Here is a 23,015-nt window from a genome sequence, read left to right as displayed (position 1 = left end):
GCTTCACAGTTCTGGAGTGCAGAGGTCTGAAACCAAGGCCTGAAGCCACCAGCAGCAGGGCCATGCTTCCTCTGAGGCCTGCAAAACGCTCCCTCCTGCCCCTTCCTCGCTTCTGCCGCTTTCCTAGCAAACTCTCGTGTTCTCTGGCTCGCAGCTGCATGAGTCCAATCCCTCTCCCTTCATTGACACGTGGCACGTTCTACCCGTGTGTCCCTGTCTTCACAAGGCCATCTGCTCTGGGCCTCGGTCTTCACGTCATCTTCCCTCTTATAAGGATTAACACCCCCTCCCTCCAGGATGACCTCATCTAACTAATTACACCTGCAACAACCCCATTTCCAAAACCGGGTCACATTCTGGCGTCCTGGGCATTAGGACTTCAGCACATCTTTTGGGGTAGGACCAACTCAACCCGAAGGCAGTACTTGGTTCCAGATCACAGGACCCACGGTAAGTACCCTGGGCATTTTATACGCGTTAACCTTTTGAGCCTTGGAACAACCCCAGGCCGCTGACCCTGCTCTCAGAGGAAGACCGGAGACTAGAAAAGTGAGGCGCGTGCATGCAGAGCTGGATTTTCATTTGTCTGTCGGCTCCAGAGCCTGAGCTCTTCTCCTGTTCTAAAGAACTGCCTTCTCGGGTGCCATTTTTCTCCTCCTCTTCTCTTCTCGTGGGGAAATATGGAGAGAATTTCCTGAGTTCTCAAAAACCATTTCTACCTTTCCCACAATAATACGAATTGGCTTAGCTAACTGTTACAATTGCTTTTATCTCATATTGTCTGCAATTATCTTGCCCAAAGATATGATCCAGAAATGATAAATGTTTTTGGTGGGAGGCAACTAAAATGCCTAAAATACAAGACAAATAGGTATATTATCATGTAAAAAGGCTTAATCATCAGCAACCATCTCTGATTGTCCACTCTATACCTGGCACTCCACTGGGCTCTGTGTACCAAACGTGCCATCCAAAAGGCTTCATTTCTACAAAGTTTGAGACAATCATCCTTTCCTTTACGAAATATGCTAAGTATCCTGGCATCTGGAACGGGGTTAAACATCTTTTGTTTAGGTGATTTTCTATGCAAAATGCTCTTAGCCAACTACTAACGGTGTTAGTAGACGGTGGTAAGGAGAAGAATGGTGCGCAGCCATACCTGGTTTGAACATATGTGATCTCTTCTGATGGAAACCTTTCTTTGCCTCCTCCTGAGATTCTGAACAAAAGCACTGTCTCCTTAGGACTTTGCTTCTGAATTCAGATCACGGGCACTTTTAGGGGCGTGCTTGCTGCTGCGCTCCACTGTCCCTCCACCTGTCAGGTGGCCTTTGTCCTCTGGTGAGAGACTATCTAAAACGTGTCCTGTGACATCGCTTGGTTGTTCAGCCAACAGCCAGGCGCTCATTAAACCCTCGGCCAGGCACTGCGCCCATGACGCTCAATGGAACGTAACCTTGGACCTCAGTCATACGTGAGCTTGCAGTTGGGTCACCCCTGAGAACATCAGGATGAGTGGGGAGAGGAAGGAAACAGTGGCTCAGAGCAAAGCCAAGCCGCGTCTTTGCAGCAGTCAGGCCCAGGCCACACGTGCGTGCGAGACCTGTGAACTGTGAATGGTGACAGGGTACAGCCGAGCCCGAGGCCGAAGGCTGGACTGTGTAATCGTGGTCTGCATTACGGCCCTCTGTACAGCTTTTAAAAATTCCATTCACTCCCAGATCCTATCCCAGATCTACTGCATCAGAATCTCCATAAGGCATGAAAATCTGCGTTCCGAAAAACTCCCTGGGTTAATGAACAGCTAAGTTTGGGGACCTACGGTTGTGCTGCCCGTGGTGGTGGCCACTGGCCATATCTGACTGTCTAAATGTCACTGAAATGAAATGAAAATGGGAAATTTCGTTTCTCTTTCACACCAGCCACATTTCAAGTTCTCAAGAGCTACGCTAGTGGGCACTGTGCTGGGCAGCGCCAACGGGGTGGCAGAGGTTGGCAGCCCTCATCTTCCTTCCCAGGATCCACATGGCTACTCCCTCGTCTCTCCCTTTTGACATGGATCTTCTCTTACGGAGTCACGTGTATTTGTCTTATTTTTACCCCTTAGGACTATAAACTCTTTAAGGCAGAGTCTGTTCTCTTTGGCCTTGCGACACAGTAAACACCCGATGACTATTTGTTTAATTTCATTAAATCGATCTAATTAAATTGGGCACCAGTTTATTGGACCTCTTTTGCATTTAGACTGAATCCTGATTTCATCAGGTCTGGAGAAAAGGAATCAGCATGTTTTTCTGAAATCGCAAACCATTAGGATGAATGGGGAGCAGATATATGCTAAATTGCAAGCTTTATTATTATTATTACTTAAATAAGATTATGGCTTTTTAAAGCACAGGGTTTGTACCAGCCCAAATGTAGAAGAGATTCAGCAGGACTGCAAGTATTTGTGAGCAAGTATTTGTGTACCAGCCCAGTCCTTAGCCCTGAATGGCTCCTGGTGAATACACAGAAACGTGGGTCCCTGCCCCGTGACACTCACGCTAGCCCTGGCACATGAAAATATTGGCGAAGACTCCCCCTTCCCAGACAGGTTGGGAAAGAGGAGGTATGATTTGGGCTCAGGCTTCTGATGCCCGGATTCACGTAGAATTTCTCTCACTCTACGGGCTCAGAGAGGCTGACCAGGTCGCTTACTTTTTCTGAGACTCCATTCCATCACCCACCCATAAAAATAAGAAAAGTAATGGCTGCCTCCTCGTAGGGCTGTGAGCATTAAGTGAAATCATTTATGTCAAGGAAGAACTAACTGCCATCTTAAGTACTCAGGGCTCCAGCGCAGCCAAATGACCCCGCCACAAACATTACATGTGAAAACTGGAAAGTGTATATACGGCTAGAAAATGCTGCATTATTTGGAAAGGACACTTCTTGTCTTTCTTGGGCTAACAATTTGATTCCCTTTGCTTACTGTTTCTATCTTTGCACCTGGAACAACTAAGGTCAATATATAAGTGTGTTGGTAAATGGCCATCTCTTGTTTTTTGTTTTTGTTTCTTTGTTTGGTGAAGGATTTCACTGTTTGGAACACTGCTTTCCCAGATAATTAGGGATGGAAATGCTTTGGGTGTCATTCAGCCCCTCTTAGCATAGACAGGTATGCAGCGCTTGCAAAGAATCCTCTAGAGGCTTACCATTAACCTGAGAAATGGAAATCCAGGTAACTAACATGTCAAGATTTAATTAGCATTGTCTGATTAAAATAAATGTGTGGCTTTTCTCTTATTTCTGAAAACGATATAGCCTTTGAAAATACAGTCTGGAAATGAGCTGGGAAAGGGGGAGACTGAACCTGAAGTCACGTGATCCTTGGGGAGTTTGCCCGCCAGCTTTTCCGAGTCCTGCTCCTGGTTTGGTCTGAGGGAGGACACCTGCTTATCTCCCTGTGCATCATACTAAGTAAAGTAAAACATCTTGGAACCTACCAGGTTCTCCCACAAGATTCAGTGCAAAGCAAACTGCAGAAATACCCCTGTGCCTTTCTTTCAAGCTTGTCTAGTGTGTGTCTCTTCTGTCCTTGCCCGAGGGACAGACGCTCTCTCAGTGGTACCCAAGATACTTGGCAGAGACGACCCATCCCTAGATCTTGACTCTGATTTGTTGAGCTCCAGTCATTTGGGAGGAATCGGTATTGACCTTAAGAGCTATAAATGTTCCCTGCCAGGCAGTCTGCACTTCTGAAACCTCCCCGACAGTCCCATTCATCTGATTCAGAATCGAATCGGGCATTCTTTGGGGTGATCAGGTGCCAGGTGGGAGGCAGGGGTTAGGGCACAGGCTTTGGACCAGGCTTTCTCAGTCACATCCTGCTCCGTCACGTTCTAGCCATGTCTCTTGGGCAAGTTTCCAAATATCGTTATGCTTCGTTTTCCTCAGTGTCAAAAGGGACAATCATACTGTTTAACCCACGGGGGTGTTGTGAGGAAAAAGTAAAGCACCAAGGAAGGTTGGGTTACTTAATCATGGAAGGAGAATAAAGAAATCTGTTCCAGATAATTTTCAGGAAACACATTATTTTCCTTGCTGGAAGAGTAAACATTAACTTAGGTTTTCAGTACCTGACTAATTTTCTAAGTTGAGGACTCCACAGGATACGTATGATTGTTGAGATTCTATTTCCCAGGTGCTTGCTGCTCAAGACACATTCTCTCATTTAATGTTCACACCGCCAACACAAAACAGATATACTCGTACAACTACTCCTTCCTGACAGATGGGGAAACCAAGGCCCGGAGAGGTGGACAACCTTGTGCAAGGTGCCATATATATGCCAGGATTGGACTTGGCTCTGTCTGCCTCTTGAAACTGTGCCTTTCTTAAAATATATACAGAGGGTGCCAAAAAATGCATACACATTTTTAAAAAGGAAAAAAAACTATTAAAATTGTAATAATAAATACTGATAACAAAAGATGAATACAAGTCATGTGTATACATGTTTTTGGCACCCCCAGTCTATATATTAAATACAGTTTCTCTTAAAAAGCCAGGATCAAGTGTTGTACTTCCAGTCATAAACAGTGCTGCTTACGTGGATGTCTTTAAGAGAAAAAACCCAGAAGAGAAAGGATCAAATACCTAAAATCCTGGAGCCAGAGGAGCCCTAAGACCTCACCTGGATTTAGCTCAGACTTATCACTTCCAGGCAGAGAGACGGCCCAGCCGCATGATCTGAGCTGGAGGCAAAACCGGAGGTAAGGACCAGGGTCCCCTGCCCCGTGGTCCAGGCTGCAGTCTCAGAACTACCAGCCAACCAGGCAGGATTCAGAGCTAGACAGCCGGAGAGCAGGGGCCTCTGTCCTGGACTCACTGTCTCGTTTGAGACCTTGGACAAGTGACGACTCCTCCATGAACACAAGGATGCTCAGACTTTCCACGGAAGTCATCACAACGTGGTTACTACGCAGTCAGTCTCTTACTAAGTTAAGTTAGCTACATTCATATTATTGTTGTGTTATTCAAGAGACCTCTGCCTTCAGTGCCCACTTCCAACTCCTATTCATTTTTCATACCCACTTTACACTTCTTACATTTAAATGTCTGTGCCCTTACAGAGTTTGCAACACATAATCATCAAATTGAGAGAAATTTAATCTCTACAGTTTACAAATTAAACTTGCAATTTAGCCATGCTTATGTAGACTAGATCAGCCATTATGATTCACCGCCATGTTTAAAAAAATAAATAAATCAGTGAACACTGTTTAGCTGACCCGACTTCATTTTTTGGAAGATGTTGGCCATCGGCATGATTGATTGAGCCGTCCACGCTACCCTTGAGCCACCTAAGCAAAGGTCAAGGTGGAGGTCACCAAATAAACCAGTGCCCTCTCTCTACATTGGATGACACTGTTCTCCTGTGCTTCTAATAAGGGGTACATGTAGTGGAGCATGAGAGACCAACGTCCTTCAGAGTGTTAGACCCAGCCCTCTCGCTCAGGAATATGAATTCCAGCTAACCCGACGCAAAGTGAAGCAGGGTGGGGTTCCACAGACAAAAAGGATCCTGTGTTTGAGAGTTCGATCGGAGTCAGGCGCGGCCTCCAAATACGTGTCCTCCCCTATGAGAGGTGGTGTTAAAGGTGCCAGGTGACCTCTGAGACCTGATGCAACTCCCCCAGTTAGCGTTCCTCATATTTCACAGGGGTGCCAGCCTGCTTGCCTTTTCTCAGCTGAGGCCAAACCAGGACGAGAAGCAGATGTTATTCCCCAGGACTCTTCCAGAAGCACCTTTCCCCGCCGTGCCACACCACCCGCTTGGATCTGGGTTCGTGCCAGCTGGCTCCGTCTGTGCTTTTGGCTTTTCGTGTTTCTTTTCTCCTTTTTAATTTTCTTTTGTAATTCTCAGCCCACCAGTACAGCCCTGCCCTGTTTACCATGCCTGGCCATCCCTCCTGCAAGGATAATGTGCTCTGTGGGCCCAGTTCCCTTTCGAAGCTGAGTGAATTGTGACCCCAACTTTTATGCTCAGCGTGGAGACCAGCTGTGCCTCTGGGCGTCTCCCAGAGAGGCTGGCGGAAAATGAGCCTGCCGTGTGATGGATGTGCCCTGGCCCAAAAGAGAAAGGAAAATGGGGGAGCAACGAAAAGGTCACTTGTGTCATCCCCTCGGTGTACATGAGTGTGTTTATACCATCCAGAGAATTGTTGAGACTTTGTCAATTACTAATAATAATAAATACAAGAAAAAAAATAAAATTAGGGAAACACAATCAAATTTTTCTCTGGGAACCAGGAAAACCAACCCAGAAATTTCAGGTGGTCAGATCAGGAAATGCTGAATGGGGCTCAAGGTCTTTGAGTTTCATTTTGTTCCCCTGCCAATCAACGGGTCATCTCGAGGGATCTCGAAGGTTCTGCCTGCCTTTACAAGTAGGTCTTCCAAAAGAAAGGAGCATAAAATGAATTTTTGTAAATGTAATGCTCTTGTTAAAAGCAGTAAAGAAGCTTTCTTCAGAGAAAAGATTCACACTGTAATGCACCAAGTTTCTAATTATAAATTTTCACATATGCGTTATTTGCCAGTAATATTTTTAAAAATTTCTATCTAATCATCTCGTTACCAAATACTCCCATTAGCTAAGCATTACAGGTGATATTATTACTACTATACTTCTGTAATTCAGACGTAGCAAACTGGCCACAAGCCATAAAAGGCCTTAGAAGGCAGATGCGTTTTGTTTGGCCTGCGCGGTTCAAACATGTTTGGATGGCTTCTGGACTGCATGCACACTCCAGCTTTTTACGTGACTGCGCTGGATTCAACTGATTTCACCGGCCTCGCCTTTGAAGGCATTGGAGTTTGAGATCCTTGGCACAAACTCCATGGCTCCATAACATTTTAATAACAAAAAAGGAAAACAGGAAGGGAGGGATGGAGGGAGAGAGGAAGAGGCGGTAAGAAGGAGGGGAAGGACTGCCTCCTGAAAATGGGTAGAAGAACAGGTTTTCATGACACCAGGAGAATGTGTCAATAACATGACTTCCTGAGGTTCCTTGCGGCCTGAGGTGCTGTGACTATCTTTCTTCTCGACCTACTTACTCTAGCAGAACTAACACAGGACACAGTTACTAGCCTTGCTCAAGGCCAACGATGAAGTTCGTAGTGAAGCCAAAATGAAGAATCCCTCCCCAGTGTCCTCATTCTGTGGCCTGGCCAGCTCGGCCATGCCTCGGCCATGCTGCTACGCTGCTCGTGATGAGTGGGGGACTCTCAGGGACCGTTCCTGATGCAAAAGAGCCTCAGCAAGCTCCACGATGTCCTCGCAAGGGGATCACTTTATTGTTTCCTAAATGTGATTGCAGCGCTTCCTCCCACACGCAGCCTCCACCTGGGATCACTCACTCCCTGCAGGGTGTTTCACTTTGGATAACGTGTGAACAGAGAACATCATTTTGGAAAGTGACTGGAGAAAGAAATCTAAGAGTCAGAAAGAGTCGGGCCAGGTAAAAGTCCAAGAAACTAATGTCTTCAAAAATAGTCCATGTGGACTCAGAGTTCTGAATGCATTGGCAAGACCTTCTTTCCCTCCCTAAAGGAAATAAAATATGCCCTGCATAAAGAATTTGCTGTTACCTCTCTCTCTCTGGCTCTGCCTGCACGAGCTGCCTCCATTGTTAGAAGGCCTCCGGCCAGGCCTCAGACTACAAAAGACACCCTCTACTGATTCCAACTCCCCCTCCTTTCTGTCATCCTCAACGCCCATTCTCAATGCTCACATCCAATATGAGACTTCAAACCTGTCAATAACAGTAACTGACATTTATTGGGCATTTGCTACGTGCCAGGCCCTCTGCCAAAACTTTACATTTCTCATTCGAATTCTCACCGCCCTTGCAAAGTAGGTTTTATGATATGCACTTTCCAAACAGAAAGGAAACTGAGCCTCAGACAGCAAGCTTTGATGATTTGCTCAAGGTCACAGAACTGAGTCTGAAAACTGGATCTTTCTCCAGCATCCACACTCATCTCTGTGCTAAACCGCACTTTCCAAAAGCTTACAGACTGTGGAGTCTAACAATCAGCCACTTGGACCTGCAGCAGAAGTCAGCTTGACCTTCAGGCACAGGCAGAGATCAGCCCACAGAGTGGAGTCTGGCTTCACCTTGCTGTGCCTCCCCCCTTGCCCTCATCCACCGCCCCCACCCGTGAGAGTCTACAGGGAGAATTCCTATGGAGACAATGCATTTTCTGACTAGAAGAAAATCTTATGCAAACAGAAAAACCCATTTCCCCATTATTCAAGCCACCCCCACAAGAAAAGAAGCAAATCTGAATGCTGCATTAGCCCTGGATCTATTTGGAGACCGACAGAGCTAACAGAACGATTTTTCTAAACTTTATGTACGTGGTATGAATTTGACTGCCAAAGAAAGTATACGAAAGCACATGTCCTAAGCAGGTATTTTTTTCTTCATATTTGGGAGATCAAAATTTTAGTTCTTCATTGCTGTGACCACAATGTCTATGCGATGATGTTGATTTCCAGGATGGAGTTTTGTATTTCATAATTTGCTTGCCTGCACAGGGTTTTAACGTAGCCACGGAGCGATAGTTGGTCTATGAGTTTCTCACACTGTTAATTCCAATAACACTGGTTGAAAATATAATGGAAATGGTACACAATCAAAATGATGGCTTTTCCCAAACACCAGTCATGGCCAAGGGTCTTAAAGAGATTTGCTTATTCACCTCCCCATGGCCTGCGGGGTGGAATGAAATTTAATGGCTAACTTGATGAGGTTCCAGATAAATTTATAAATAAGTGTTGGAGTGCTCACTCTGCTGGGCTTCTTCCCAGGTTCCGAGCTGAATACTTTCACAGAGATTATTTTATTAAGCTTTCATCCATTTCATACATGAAGTATGTATAATTAGCCTTTGTTTCAGCTTTGGAAAACGAGACACACAGCATTGACATAGTTTGTACTAATAAGTGAAGAAGTCAGAATCTGAAATCAGATCACTTGATCCCACAAGGAAAAATTCTGTCTGCAAGCTGAGAGCTTCCCAGTTTTTAGTTTAACGAGAATTTTCCTAACCGTCGTGTTATTGTAACTGCTTCTTTCTCCCAACTCCATAAGAACTTCATGCATGAGGATCCTAGCCTGATACAAGCCTGAAGTCCTACCAAGTATTGTGATTTTGTTAAACTAACATCCCCCCTGACCTGATTACGTGGGGAAACGGGGGGGGGGGGGGTGTTCAGTGCCAAGTTCACTGTTGGGGATGACCCTGTGGTCCATTTCCTTTGGAATTTTATGTTCAGAGCAGTGTCCCAAATATATCTTGTTGGAAAAAGAAGCCTCAAATGTAACTATATAATTGTCAGCCTCCTTGAAACGTGTCCCTTGCCAATTCCGGAGCTGTAAAGCCACGGTGTGTATTTTAAGGGATTGTTTCTTTAAACTGCCAGACTTGTTTGTGGAACATCATGCTGACAATTAGCAGGACATTTTTTTTTCTCACATTTGATCGACTTAATGCAGTCAGCCCTAGATAAAAGCAATTTCATTTTTTAAAAACTCTATGCCAGCCATTTTTTATTTGTTGCCGAATTTAAGATAATTAATTTGTATGTTTGTGACAAAAGTTGGCCTGAATTATGATTTCCTTTTTTTATGATGAAACAAACACATTATATTTACCACCTTCCATTTTTTTTTATATTAAATTTATTGGGGTGACAATTGTTAGTGAAATTACATAGATTTCAGGTGTACAATTCTGTATTACATCATCCATAAATCCCATTGTGTGTTCACCACCCAGAGTCAGTTCTCCTTCCATCACCATATATTTGATCCCCCTTACCTTCATCTCCCACCCCCCTCCCCCCTTACCCTCTGGTAACCACTAAACTATTGTCTGTGTCTATGAGTTTTTCTTTCTCATTTGTTTGTCTTGCTATTTTGTTGTTTTTGGTTTATATACCACGTGTCAGTGAAATCATAGGGTTCTCTGCTTTTTCTTTCTGACTTATTTCTCTTAGCATTATACTCTCAAGATCCATCCATGTTGTCACAAATGTTCTTATATCATCTTTTCTTACCACCAAATAGTATTCCATGGTATATATATACCACAACTTCTTTATCCATTCATCTATCGAAGGACATTTTGGTTGTTTCCATGTCTTGGCCACCGTAAACAAAGCTGCAATGAACATTGGAGTACACGTGTCTTTATGTATAAATGTTTTCAGATTTTTTGGGGTAGATACCCAGGAGAGGGATTGCTGAGTCATAGGGTAATTCTGTTCGTAATTTTTTGAGGAACCTCCACACTGCAAATAGACATAGGAAAAAATGCTCAACATCGCTAATCATCAGAGAAATGCAAATGAAAACCACAATGAGATATCACCTCACCCCAGTCAGAATGGCTATCATCAACAAGACAAATAGTAACAAGTGTTGGAGAGGCTGTGGAGAAAAAGGAACCCTCATACACTGTTGGTGGGAATGCAGACTGGTGCAGCCGCTATGGAAGGCAGTGTGGAGGGTCCACCTTCCATTTTTAACTGTACAGTTCAGCAGTGTTCAATATATTCACATTTTGCGTAACAGATCTCAGACCTGGGCATATTGCAAAACTGACACTATACCCATTAAACAGTAATTCCCCACTTCCTTTCCTGCAGCCCTTGGCAACTGCCATTCTATGGTTTCTATGCTTTTCACTACGTCAGCTGCTTCCTATGAGTGGAAGCACATAGCATGTGCCCTCTTGTGTATGGTTCTTGACTGCTTGTTTCATCTGTTGAATGTACTTGAGGTTCATCCATATCATTGGTGTAACAGGATTTCTGTCTTTTATAAGGCTGTATAATATCCCATTTTAGGTATATGCCATATTTTCTTTTTCCATTTATCCACTAATGGCCATATGGGTTATTTCCATCTCTCAGCTGTTACAAATAATGCTGCAGGGAACACGGGGGTGCAGATATCTCTTTGAGGTTCTGCTTTGACTTCTTTTGGGTAGATACCCGGAAATGGGATTGCTAGATCATATACTAATTCTGTTTTAATTTTCTGAGGAACCTCCATGGTGTTTTGCATAATGGGTGCTCCATTTTACATTCCCATCAACAGTGCACAAGAGTTCCAATTTCTCTATATCCTCTCCAGCACTTATTTTCTGTTCTTTTGATGGTGGCCATTCTCATAGGTGTGAGGTGATTATCTCATTGTGGTTTTGATTTGTATTTCTCTTATGAATAATGATATTGAGAATCTTTTCATATGCTTATTGGCCATTTATATATCTTCTTTAGAGAATTATCTATTCAAATCCCTTGCCTAATTTTTAATCAGATTATTTGGGGGGGGGGGAAGTCATGTTGTTTTAGAGCTGTAGGAGTTCCTTATGCATTCTGGACATTAACCCATATAGGATTTGCAAATTTTTTCTCCCATTCTGAAGATTGTTTTTTCACTCATAGAGAGTTTTCTTTGATGTGCAGAAGTTTTTAAGTTTGATTTAATCCCATTTGTCTGTATTTGCTTTTGTTGCCTGACTTCTTTGCTTTTGTCGTTTTATCCAAGAAAGGGCTACCAGGTTCAATGTTCTGAAGCTTCTCCCCTATGTTTTCTTCTGAGAGTCTTCTAGTTTGAGGTCTTACATTTAGAGATTTAATCCATTTTGAGTTAATGTTTACATATGGTGTAGGGTATGGGTCTAACTTCCTTCTTTTGCATGTGAATATCCAACACCATTTGAAAAAATATCCTTTCGTCATTGCATAGGGTTCACACTTTTGTCACAGATCATCTGATGATATACAGAAGCATTTATTTCCGGGCTTTCTCTTCCATTGGTCCATTTGTCTGTCTTTATGCCAGTACCACCCCGTCTTGGTTACTGTGCTTTGTTATACATTTTGAAATGTGAGGCCTGGAACTTTGTTGTTTTTTCAAGTTGGCTTTGGCTATTTGGGGCCCCTTGAGATTCCACGTGAATTTTAAGATTTTTTTCCTCCATTTCTGCAAAAATTGCCATTGGGATTTTGATAGGGATTGCACTGAATCTGTAGATCACTTTGGGTAGTGAGGACATTTTAACAATTTTAAGGCCTCTAATCCATGAACATGGGATGTCTTTTCCATTTGTTTGTATGTTTTATTTCTTCTAGGTATGGTCTTGGTTGTTTATTCCTAAGTATTTTATTCTTTTTGGTGCTACTGTAATTGGATTACTTTTTTATTTTCCTTTTTGGATTTGTCATTGTTAGGGCATAGAAACACAACTGATTTTTTTTTTTTATTTTGTATCCCCCAACTTTGCTGAAATCATTTATTTATCTTAATAGTTTGAAGGATATTTTTCTGGCATCTTTAGGGTTTTCCATATATGAGATCATATCATCTGCAAATGGATAATTTAACTTCTTCCTTTCCAGTTTGCATGTCATTTATTTCTTTTCCTTGTCTGATTGCTCTGGCTAGTACTTCCACTATCAAATTGAACAGAAGTGGGCACCCTCACACTGTTTCTGGTCTTAGAGGAAAAGCTTACACTCTTTCACCAATGAATATGGTTTTAACTGTGGCCCTTTCACATATGGCTTTTATGGTGTTGAGGCAGTTTCCTTTTATTCCTAGTTTGTTGGCTGTTTTTATAATGAAAGGGTGTTACGTTTTGTCAAATGTATATGCTGCATCAGGATATTGGTCTGTAGTTTTCTTCTCTTGTGATAATGGATTTCTTTTAAACATCGTTAGTGAATAGCTCCTGCAACATGCCTTATGTTTTAAGTGTATAAAATGTTTTAAGAACTCTTTGAAGCTTTGTTCTATGTATAATGTCATATTCAAAACTTAGGCTGGGGAAATATGCCAAAGAGAATTCAGAATGGTATACATATAGAAACACCTTAAACACTTCCTTTTGTGTTAAGGAAGTTTCATTCTGTGCTCCAAAGGAGCCAAATGCAGGTTTGGGAGAGGAAAATGTCTTCCCTCTCTGTTTGATATGACAGCTGATATTCTGAGCTTGTGTAGTTTGTTTGCTTGCTTGCTTGTTTAAAGAGGTATGTGTGTATGTCAAAGATAAATTTGAGTATCGCAATACAATTACCTCAAATCCTGTAATTTAAACTAAAATGGAGGCATTCCTCATGACAATATTCAAAGTGTTGTCCCATAAAAGATATTTTTCAATGGCACCAGATTGTTTTGGGAGCCTCACACAACTTTAACACATATTTTACTATGTGGCCTTAAATTCAATCAAAACATAAGAATTAATTGAAATTCCATCTCAGTTATAAAAAGTAGATTTTTTTGTTTGTTTGTTTCTTATTTTGAATTAAGACGAAGGAATAACATGTGGCAGAAATTTTCTTATCTGAACATTTATTGTGGTCATTGTACCTGGTTTAGGATTACTTTCACTGGACACTAAAAGAGTGGAATAAATTTGCGGAGGTAATAATATTCAGAATATGTTATTCTCTGAGTATGTTTTCACTTACAGAGTGTCCTGATAACAGTCAGAAGCAGGTGGTTTTATGATAGTGCCAAGTTTTGCACATATGTCATGTATGGTGACATAATCAGCATGGGGGAGGGGAATGCCAGTGTGTTCCCTCCCCACAGAGCCAGCACAGAGCCAGCACCAATGCAACACGGCCCCTTCCTGCTCCCACCTCCAAACTGCCTGATATGGACTGCATGTTTTGATTGTTATTTGTTTTTTTAATTCTATGGTGTTAGACCAGCAACTCGGTTTGCAGATTTTCTAAAATAATCACGACATGTAGGACTTTTCCTTCTCTCTACTAAAATATGACACATATGGACTTCTTAGGACTAGCTCTTTGTATGATTATACTTCTTGGTCAATCACAAGGATAATAATTCTGTTTTGCAAAGAGAGAAAGCAGCAGCTAATATGAATTGAAAGCTTGCTATGTGTGGAACACCAGGCTTTAAGCACATTATATGCTCTATTTGATTGGATCCTGACAGTAATCTTATGAGGGGAAAGCACTAGTCACGGAAGTCCCTTCAGTACTCAAAGCTGAAGTTCATTATGGAAACACAAATGTAAGAAAACGTATAACCATATTTTAATACCTTACCAAGTGACTCGCCTAAACTCGAGAAAACCAGGCAGACAATGAATCCATGTGGCTTTTTTTAAGGACTGGAAACCAGGAAACTAGAATCATTAAATACTAATGTCATCTTTAGAAGCCGGTGAGCAATACCGTTTGACCTCAGAAGATCTTATTAAAACCAACAGATGATGGCAAAATAACATCAAACCTCTCCAGCTCTCCTTCTTTTCCTTGTCCCTCCAACAACCACTATTCAGCTAAAACCATAATAAGATAATAAAGATAAACATAATTAACTTTTATGAGCATTTCATATCTGTCAGGCACTACGCTAAGAACTTAACATAGGTTCCTTTAATTCTCTCAATAATTCTATGAGAGGTTCTTTTATGAACAATCCTATTTTATAGTTGAAGAAGCAGAGGCTTCAATAGGTTCAGTAACACATCCAATGTCCGTCGTCTATAGCTCCTAAGTGGTCAGAGACACGCCCATGAGATGGGTGAAATTATACATGTGGTATGTATGGACATGTGTGAGTGTGTTAGTGTCTTAATGGAGACCAGTGGTATGGTACAATGGCGTCCTTTTACTATTTTATTCAATCAAAATCAGGTGTGGCTATTAGAATATAAGAAGTGATATTTTCCTTTTGTACTTGTGGTAAATTAATTTTTTGCATTAGAATAATTGAGCTAGAAAAGCACTAGCTGAATATGTCTATAGAATGTACCATTTAGAAAAGAAAGAATTGCAGAGAACAAATGAAATATTAATTAAAATGCAAATAACTAAAAATGAACTTTAAGTCTTTAATACACTGTCATTTGTATTTTGCTTTTGACATTTGATTCTTTTGGAGCTATAAATACATGTAATTTCTGAAGTCACTTTTGTTTTTAAGAAATGACATCTGTGGGTTTTTTAGTGTTCCTATTATGTGTGTGTGCGCATGTGTGTCTGTATGATTTCACCCAATAAATACAAGAAGTCCCGATTTAATTGTAAAATCGGTAGCCAGTTTTAGTGTAGGAAGTGGAATGCAGGAACTGTCCTGCAATTGAAAAGCTTGTTTTGTTATTTTGAACATTCTGTTATTAGCTTTGCAAGCGATTATGCCTTTTTAGTAGATGAAGAAAGGCTGTGATGTAGGAGGCCTCAGGAATAAACATGACACCTGTCCTCATCTCATTTGCAGGCACATCTCCAGACTGTGACTTGGCTGAAGGGACTGTGACAGGCCCGTGGGCATGCCTGGAATCGAGGGACGCAGCTGACAGACCCCTAAGTGCTTCCTCCCTTTTGAAAACTCCAGAGAACCATCCCTTCAGACTCTGGCATCCTACACGTGCCCACCGAGACTCACAGGCGTGAATGTTTACCTTCTCTGCGCGCTGTCCCACGTGGCGCCACAGTGCCCCAGCCCCTTGTGTTCCAACGCACGAGTGTCGGGGTCCAGGCCAGCATGGCCAAGATGAGCTTTGTGTCATCAGCAGCTTGCCGACTGGTGCTGGGCTTGCTGATGACGTCATGGACGGGGTCCTCCCTGCAGAGCAGCGAGTGCCCCCAGCTGTGTGTGTGTGAAATCAGGCCCTGGTTTACCCCCCAGTCCACATACAGGGAAGCCACCACCGTCGACTGCAATGACCTGCGCCTCACGCGGATCCCCGGCAACCTGTCCAGCGACACGCAAGTGCTTCTCTTACAGAGCAATAACATCGCCAAGACCGTGGACGAGCTTCAGCAGCTCTTCAACTTGACGGAGCTCGATTTCTCCCAGAACAACTTTACGAGCATCAGGGAGGTGGGACTGGCCAACCTGAGCCAGCTCACGACGCTGCATCTGGAGGAGAATCAAATTACGGAGATGACGGACTTCTGCCTGCAAGACCTCAGTAACCTCCAAGAACTCTACATCAACCATAACCAGATCAGCACTATCTCTGCAAACGCGTTCTCGGGCTTGAAAAACCTTCTGAGGCTCCACCTGAACTCCAACAAATTGAAAGTCATCGACAGCCGCTGGTTTGACTCGACGCCCAACCTGGAGATACTCATGATCGGGGAAAACCCTGTGATAGGCCTCCTGGACATGAACTTCAGGCCGCTCTCCAACTTGAGGAGCTTGGTTCTGGCAGGAATGTATCTCACTGACATTCCCGGGAACGCCCTGGTGGGCTTGGAGAGCCTGGAAAGCCTGTCTTTTTACGATAACAAACTGGTCAAGGTCCCGCAACTCGCCCTGCAGAAAGTTCCAAATTTGAAATTCTTAGACCTCAACAAAAACCCTATCCACAAAATCCAGGAAGGGGACTTCAGGAACATGCTTCGCCTGAAAGAACTGGGCATCAACAACATGGGGGAGCTGGTGTCCGTGGACCGCTACGCCCTGGATAACTTGCCGGAGCTCACAAAGCTGGAGGCCACCAACAACCCCAAGTTGTCTTACATCCACCGCCTGGCTTTCCGGAGCGTCCCTGCGCTGGAAAGCCTGATGCTCAACAACAACGCGCTGAACGCCGTCTACCAGAAGACGGTCGAGTCCCTGCCCAACCTGCGGGAGATCAGTATCCACAGCAACCCGCTGCGCTGTGACTGTGTCACACACTGGATCAACTCCAACAAGACCAACATCCGCTTCATGGAGCCGCTGTCCATGTTCTGCGCCACGCCGCCCGAGTACCGCGGGCAGCAGGTGAAGGAGGCGCTGGGCCAGGACTCCAGCGAGCAGTGCCTTCCCATGATCTCCCATGACACGTTCCCAACCCATTTAAACGTGGAGATCGGCACAGCGGTCCTCCTGGACTGCCGGGCCATGGCCGAGCCGGAACCAGACATTTACTGGGTGACGCCCCTGGGAAACAAGGTAACTGTGGAAACGCTTTCAGACAAATACAAGCTAAGTAGTGAAGGCACCTTGGAAATAGACAACATACAAATCGAAGATTCAGGAAGGTACACCTGTGTCGCCCAGAACATCGAAGGGGCGGACACGCGCGTGGTGACAATTAAGGTGAACGGGACCCTTCTGGATGGTACCCAGGTGCTGAAAATATATGTCAAGCAGACAGAATCTCACTCCATCTTAGTGTCCTGGAAAGTTAACTCCAACGTCATGACGTCAAACTTAAAATGGTCATCTGCCACCATGAAGATTGACAACCCCCACATCACGTACACCGCCAGGGTCCCCGTGGATGTCCACGAGTACAACCTCACACACCTGCAGCCTTCCACAGATTACGAAGTGTGTCTCACGGTGTCCAACATCCATCAGCAGACCCAAAGGTCATGTGTTAACGTCACAACCAAAAACGCTGCCTTTGCACTGGACATTTCTGATCAAGAAACCAGCACGGCCCTGGCTGCGGTCATGGGCTCCGTGTTTGCGGTCATTAGCCTGGCGTCCATCGCCGTCTACATTGCCAAGAGATTTAAGAGAAAAAACTACCACCATTCATTAAAAAAGTACATGCAAAAGACCTCCTCCATCCCACTAAATGAGCTGTACCCACCGCTCATTAACCTCTGGGAAGGTGACAACGAGAAAGACAAAGACGGTTCTGCAGACACCAAGCCGACCCAGGTCGACACATCCAGAAGCTATTACATGTGGTGACGCGGTGGGCGTTTTGCTTCTGGTAGTAAGGAGCACAAAGACATTTTTGCTTTATTCTGCAAAAGTAACAAGTTGAAGACTTTTGTATTTTTGACTTTGCTAGTTCGTGGCAGAGTGGAGAGGACGGGTGGATATTTCAAATTTTTTTAGTATAGCGTATCGCAAGAGTTTGACACGGCTGGCAGCGTCCCCGGGCTTCCAGTTTGTGTTTGGTTTTTATTCTTATCATTATTATGATTATGATAATGATGATGATGATATTATTATTATTATTATTTTGTTTTAGTTGTGCTAAACTCAATAATGCTGTTCTAACTCCCATGCTCAATCAAATGATGAATGACAGGTTGGGGGTTCCCCTGTGCTTTTACCAGTAGCATGACCCCTTCTTCTGAAGCCATCAGTAGAAAGTCCCACATCCTCTGAAACGCTAACAATACAGTTTGAAGCAGCACTGAACTTTCTGTAGCAATCTGGTCTACAGACTTTTCTCTCAAGAAGCAGAGGCTAGACTTGTTACCTTGGTTGAATGATGTTAGTTAACTGTACTGTAATGTTGTATCAACTGAATTGAATGTTTGCCTTTGAACAATGACTCTTCTTTTTTTGTAATAGATAAAGAGGCTTAGAACAAGCTAACAGGCACTAGAGATATGTATATCAGATTTTTTAATGTAACAAACTACATGTTAATTGTTACCTTATTCTTTTTATCTTTAGTAGACACTTTTAAAAGAAAAGACAATAATTTTGTTGTGTTTAACTCACCAACGTGTGGTGTATAATGAAGACAGAACTATAATAAATTAGTTTTGTTCTGATTTTTTAGAACATTTGCAATAATGTATCCTTTATAGTTCTTGGTGTGGCAGTGCTGATATTTTTCACATCCCTAAAAACCACCACCAAAATAAATCAGCTACAGCACAATGCTTTTGAAAACTAGGCCCTAAAAAGTTTTGAATTCTTTTTTTCTAAGGGACGAAATCTCTATTTTAATGAAGATATTTTAATGAACAGGATTTCTATATTTTAAATATTACTAACCAGACCTAATGGAGGGAAAAGTTCATGTGGGAACAAAGGTTATATTACTGTATCTCATGCTTAACTAAATAGGGAGAGGAAAAGAGAAAAGAGAGAGAGAGAGAGAGAGAGAGAGAGAGAGAGAGAGAGAGAGAGAGAGAGAGAGATTGTATATGTCACATTCGTTTTCTGTAAGGGTTTTGTTAAAATTTGATTTTTTTAGTAAGATCCTCCTCTCCCTCAAAGTCTAAAACATAGAGTTAGGTAGTATTCCAAAATGTAATACTCATTATACCATTTTTAACAGCGGTCTATATGCTTAGACCCATATTAGTCCATATATGTGTGGCGATATCTGCTGGGACAAGTAAGTGATTAATAGAGAACAGAACAACTTCAGTACAGTTGACATTTTTCGTCCAAATAATACATAGAGACACTTTTGTAGAATCAAGTGTTTCCCAGGAAATGTGTGTGTGTGGAATTTAGAATAGAAGGAGGCACATTTTTAGTTAGGAGGCCAGTTCCACATTGGGGCCGGGTGGGATTTAAAGGTATAATTAGAAGAGAAAGGACCCATTTGAACACACAGATTGATAAAGCAGAGAAATAAAGTGGGACTGTTCAGATGGCACCTGCTGCCACCAGGAACCATGAGATTGTAAACGGGGTGAGAGCAAGCAGGTGCCAGCTGAGCAAAACCAAGGGAAAGGGAGCAGACAGAAAGTGCAGGTGAGGCAGATGGAAGGGTTTCTTTGTAAAATTCCCTGTTTTACGAGTCGCTTAGAAAGACACACAGAGCATTGCTTTCCTTCCCATTTCAAAGAGGTAAAAAAGAATTCCAAATGCCCAAGCCAGTGAGCAGCACAAAAGCACCAGTATCTGAGCTAGAAGCTTCTCTTCCCACAGCCTTCCTTCCTTGGCTGGCGGGCCCAGGGAGAACCATCCCATCAGACTCTCCTGCCGGCTGAGAACTCCGCACCCCACCACTTATTGGGGTCCTGCAGCCTTCCAGATTCCCAGGCAAGCTCACATTTTAGTTCTCAACAACTTCGGCCGCCCCTGCTTCACAGACACACTAGGTCCACAAGTTCCCCTTCCCTTAGGTCACATGTTAGCCCACGGGGAGACAGGAGGTGAGGAAAGCTGCTACCCTCTAGTATTGCCAGTACCATGGGAACTCAGAACTGGAGATGCTTTGAGTGCAACGCTGGGGGCTGCCAGTGGGGACGCTTGTCTGCGTGTCTGCAGAGAGCGTGAGACCACCTGACAAACTCCTTCTCATCTGCAGGAGGTGAGGGGGAGGTGACCCGGAAGCTCTGGGGGGGGGGGGGACCTCAACGCCATAAAATACTGATCTGAACCTGGCACAGAATTGACACTCAGATATTAGGGGGATAAATGGAGGCAGGCAACCCCTTCTCTATCCTAGGTACAGAGCAAGCTGGGCATCGAACTGTTTCTGTCCACTACCCTTTGCCCGGCCACTTGGGGGAAATATCTTTTAACTTTTCCTCCTCCAATAAAATATTTCAGCTTATTTTTCCTTGTGTGTGCTAACTGGTGTGGTTTTCAGTTGGTAGGAAGCAACATGGAACCGTACTTCTTTCCCTAACCAAGTATTTCCTCAATCGTACTTAATTTAATTTGATAAGTTAGCCAGTCGGTGAAATTACACATGAAATGAAGTCCTGAGTGATAATGAAGGTTACAGCACACTGACCAGTAAAGTGACGATTATAGGTCACTTTCTAATTTCATAATTTCCCTTTTTCTTCCTATTACCTTCAAGCCACATAATGTGTCTCTAATCTGATATTACACGGGTATTTTTAGAGCATTTTCTCAAAATAGGCATACCCAAATCTGGCCATTTAATTAATGACAAATTAAACTGATGACATGAATATAAAAACCAATGTAATGTTTATCAATTTTGCTAATTCGTGTCATTTTAAAAAAGGAATCATCGCCATTCTTTTACAAACAATATCCACGTCCATTATTTTCTCTCTCATGGTCTGATATTTACTCAGTCATTCATTGATTTGCTAAGGACACTGTAATCAGTCCTTTCCTTGGTGGTTGCTTTCCATCTCTATTCATCTAGCAAGGCATTTTCTTTTCTTTGTTACTGTTTTTACCATGGAAAAAAGACCATTTCATATCTCTAACCCATTACCAGGAAAACCGTACTTTCTGCCTTTCTATTCATTGAAAGAGGGAATCTAACTACTTCTGTTGCTTTCTAACTGAAAATGCTTTCTTCACCTCATTTCTTTCACTCTCACCCTGCTTGCAGACAGAATGTTTTTCATTATTATTCATAAGGGGTCAGCTGGAGGAAACATGTGTCTTTAAAGATGGTTTTAGAGTCACCACCAGAACCCAGAATGCTTTGGGCTTGGAGTGTCTGCAGGACTTGATCTGGTCTGGAGTGGACGTGGTTTCCCACATGCACCGTGACTAGCGCCCTCTCTCTGGACTCCGTGTCAGGGAATGAAAGGAGAAGGTATTCTTGCATGATAAGAATAAGGAGATGGCGAAGGAACTCAGTCCTTGTACTTGCTGGTTCAGCATTAGCCAGCACAAGTTAACAGAACTAAATGGGGTTCCTATATTACAGAACCTCCCTCCCCAAGACTTGACCGGACTAATATAACGTATACATAGCATTTCCCACAGCCTTTGGACCATGGGTGTGTCTCACGATACGATTCTGTACTGCAGATCCTGAGAAATTGAGGATTTAACTTAATCCCAAAAAGTCTGGGTAAATTGGGTCTTCTTCCCAATTTACAGATAAGAAAACTAAGGCCCGTAGGAGTAATCATTTGCCTGACACCATAACAGTTCGCAAGTGGGTGACTATGCTGCGCCCTGCACATCCGTTGTCCTCTCCACATCCGTTGTCCTCTCCCTCCATCCAACACCTTTCCAAGGTGGAAGGAGGAGCGTCTGCGGAAGGGCAGAGGCTGGGGTCACAGGCCCACGGGAAAGGCAGAGTAGGACACAGCAGAGCCCATGGGAGACACGGAGCGCCTCTCTCCCCGCTTAAGAAGCTTGATGGGATGGTATCTGCGAGGTACACAGCAAAACTCTTTACATCAAGCTGAATTTTAAGTCTAACCTTCAATTCTCCCTATACTCTTCTCTCTCTTACACACTCAGGGAATTTAAAATTTCAGAGAGTTTTGTGGAGGAGATTCCAGGCTCACTCTTTCCTTAGCAGCAGTAACCAGGGGAGACTTACGTAAAAGTAGTGACAAACTCGATGCTTAGCTCCAAAGCTTAAATGGGGAAATGCAAAGTTCATATAATCAGGAGGTTGCAAGGATGACATCTGACATACGTGGAAACAAATGGCTTTTAGACAATCACTACGTGGGATATTTACATTCAGGAAACTCTGCTCCCCGTAAAAGAGTCCACATAGAAAAAAAAGAAGAAGAAGGAGGAGAAGGAGAAGGAGAAGAAGAAGAGGTTTTTTTGTATTTTTTTTTTATATAAATACCATAGCCCTCCTGCCATGCCCCATTTTGTCAGTTGTACACTACTTACTATGACATAAAATCATTGTCACACAGCTCACAAAAGCAGCTTCGGGTACAGTGGGAACCAGACTGAACTATTGCTCTCCTTCCTGCCTTGGCCACCCTCTCTCTCTCCCATAAGCTTACACTGACAAGGTCAATCCCAGCCTGGGCCCGAACAGAATCTTCATTCATTCCTAACAGGGAGCTGTCCTGAATTAAGCAGTATTTTAATGCATTGGTGTACAAGCTAGCACAGCTCACTCATAAACAAAAGAGGGGTGGTCGTGGGGGAAAAGTTAACAAACGATTTACAATGGGGACTTCTGAAGGAATAAGGAGGGAGAACCATTTATTGTCAATAATATTGTCCATAAACATTTATTGGACAGTGACAAATGACTACTAGAATTAGCAGAGTGATCACATTGTAAGGTATAAAAATGTCAATTCACTATATTGTACACCTGAAACTAATATAATATTGTGTACCGTCTGTACTTAAATAAAAACTAATAAGGAAAACGCACCACTAAAAAAACACATGGATTGTGTATCTAGCCCCCTGCTAGGGGCTGCATCTGGGTCACTTACATGTAACCCCTTTTGTCACCCCAAGAGGTGAGGACCACTGTCCCTCCATTAGAGATGAAAAAACTGGATACTCAGCCTCAGAGATGTAAGCAACCTCCCTGAAATCACACAGCTGCTA

The 23,015-nt window shown here is 43.2% G+C and overlaps 1 protein-coding gene across 1 annotated transcript in view; it reads left to right on the top strand.

Moving 5' to 3' along the window:
- LRRN1 (leucine rich repeat neuronal 1) overlaps positions 1-18,689 on the top strand; it is a 36,308-nt gene extending 17,619 nt beyond the window's left edge. Inside the window, exon 2 of the mRNA XM_081072741.1 lies at positions 15,324-18,689. Coding sequence (XP_080928867.1) covers positions 15,591-17,744 — 2,154 coding nt within the window. The 5' untranslated portion in view covers positions 15,324-15,590 and the 3' untranslated portion in view covers positions 17,745-18,689. The remainder of the gene's footprint in view (positions 1-15,323) is intronic.
- The last annotated feature ends 4,326 nt before the right edge of the window (positions 18,690-23,015 follow it).

Source organism: Rhinolophus hipposideros, assembly GCF_964194185.1.
Source record: "Rhinolophus hipposideros genome assembly, chromosome: 14".
Classification (NCBI taxonomy): Eukaryota; Metazoa; Chordata; class Mammalia; order Chiroptera; family Rhinolophidae; genus Rhinolophus; species Rhinolophus hipposideros.
This window is presented reverse-complemented; position numbering and strand designations above follow the sequence as displayed.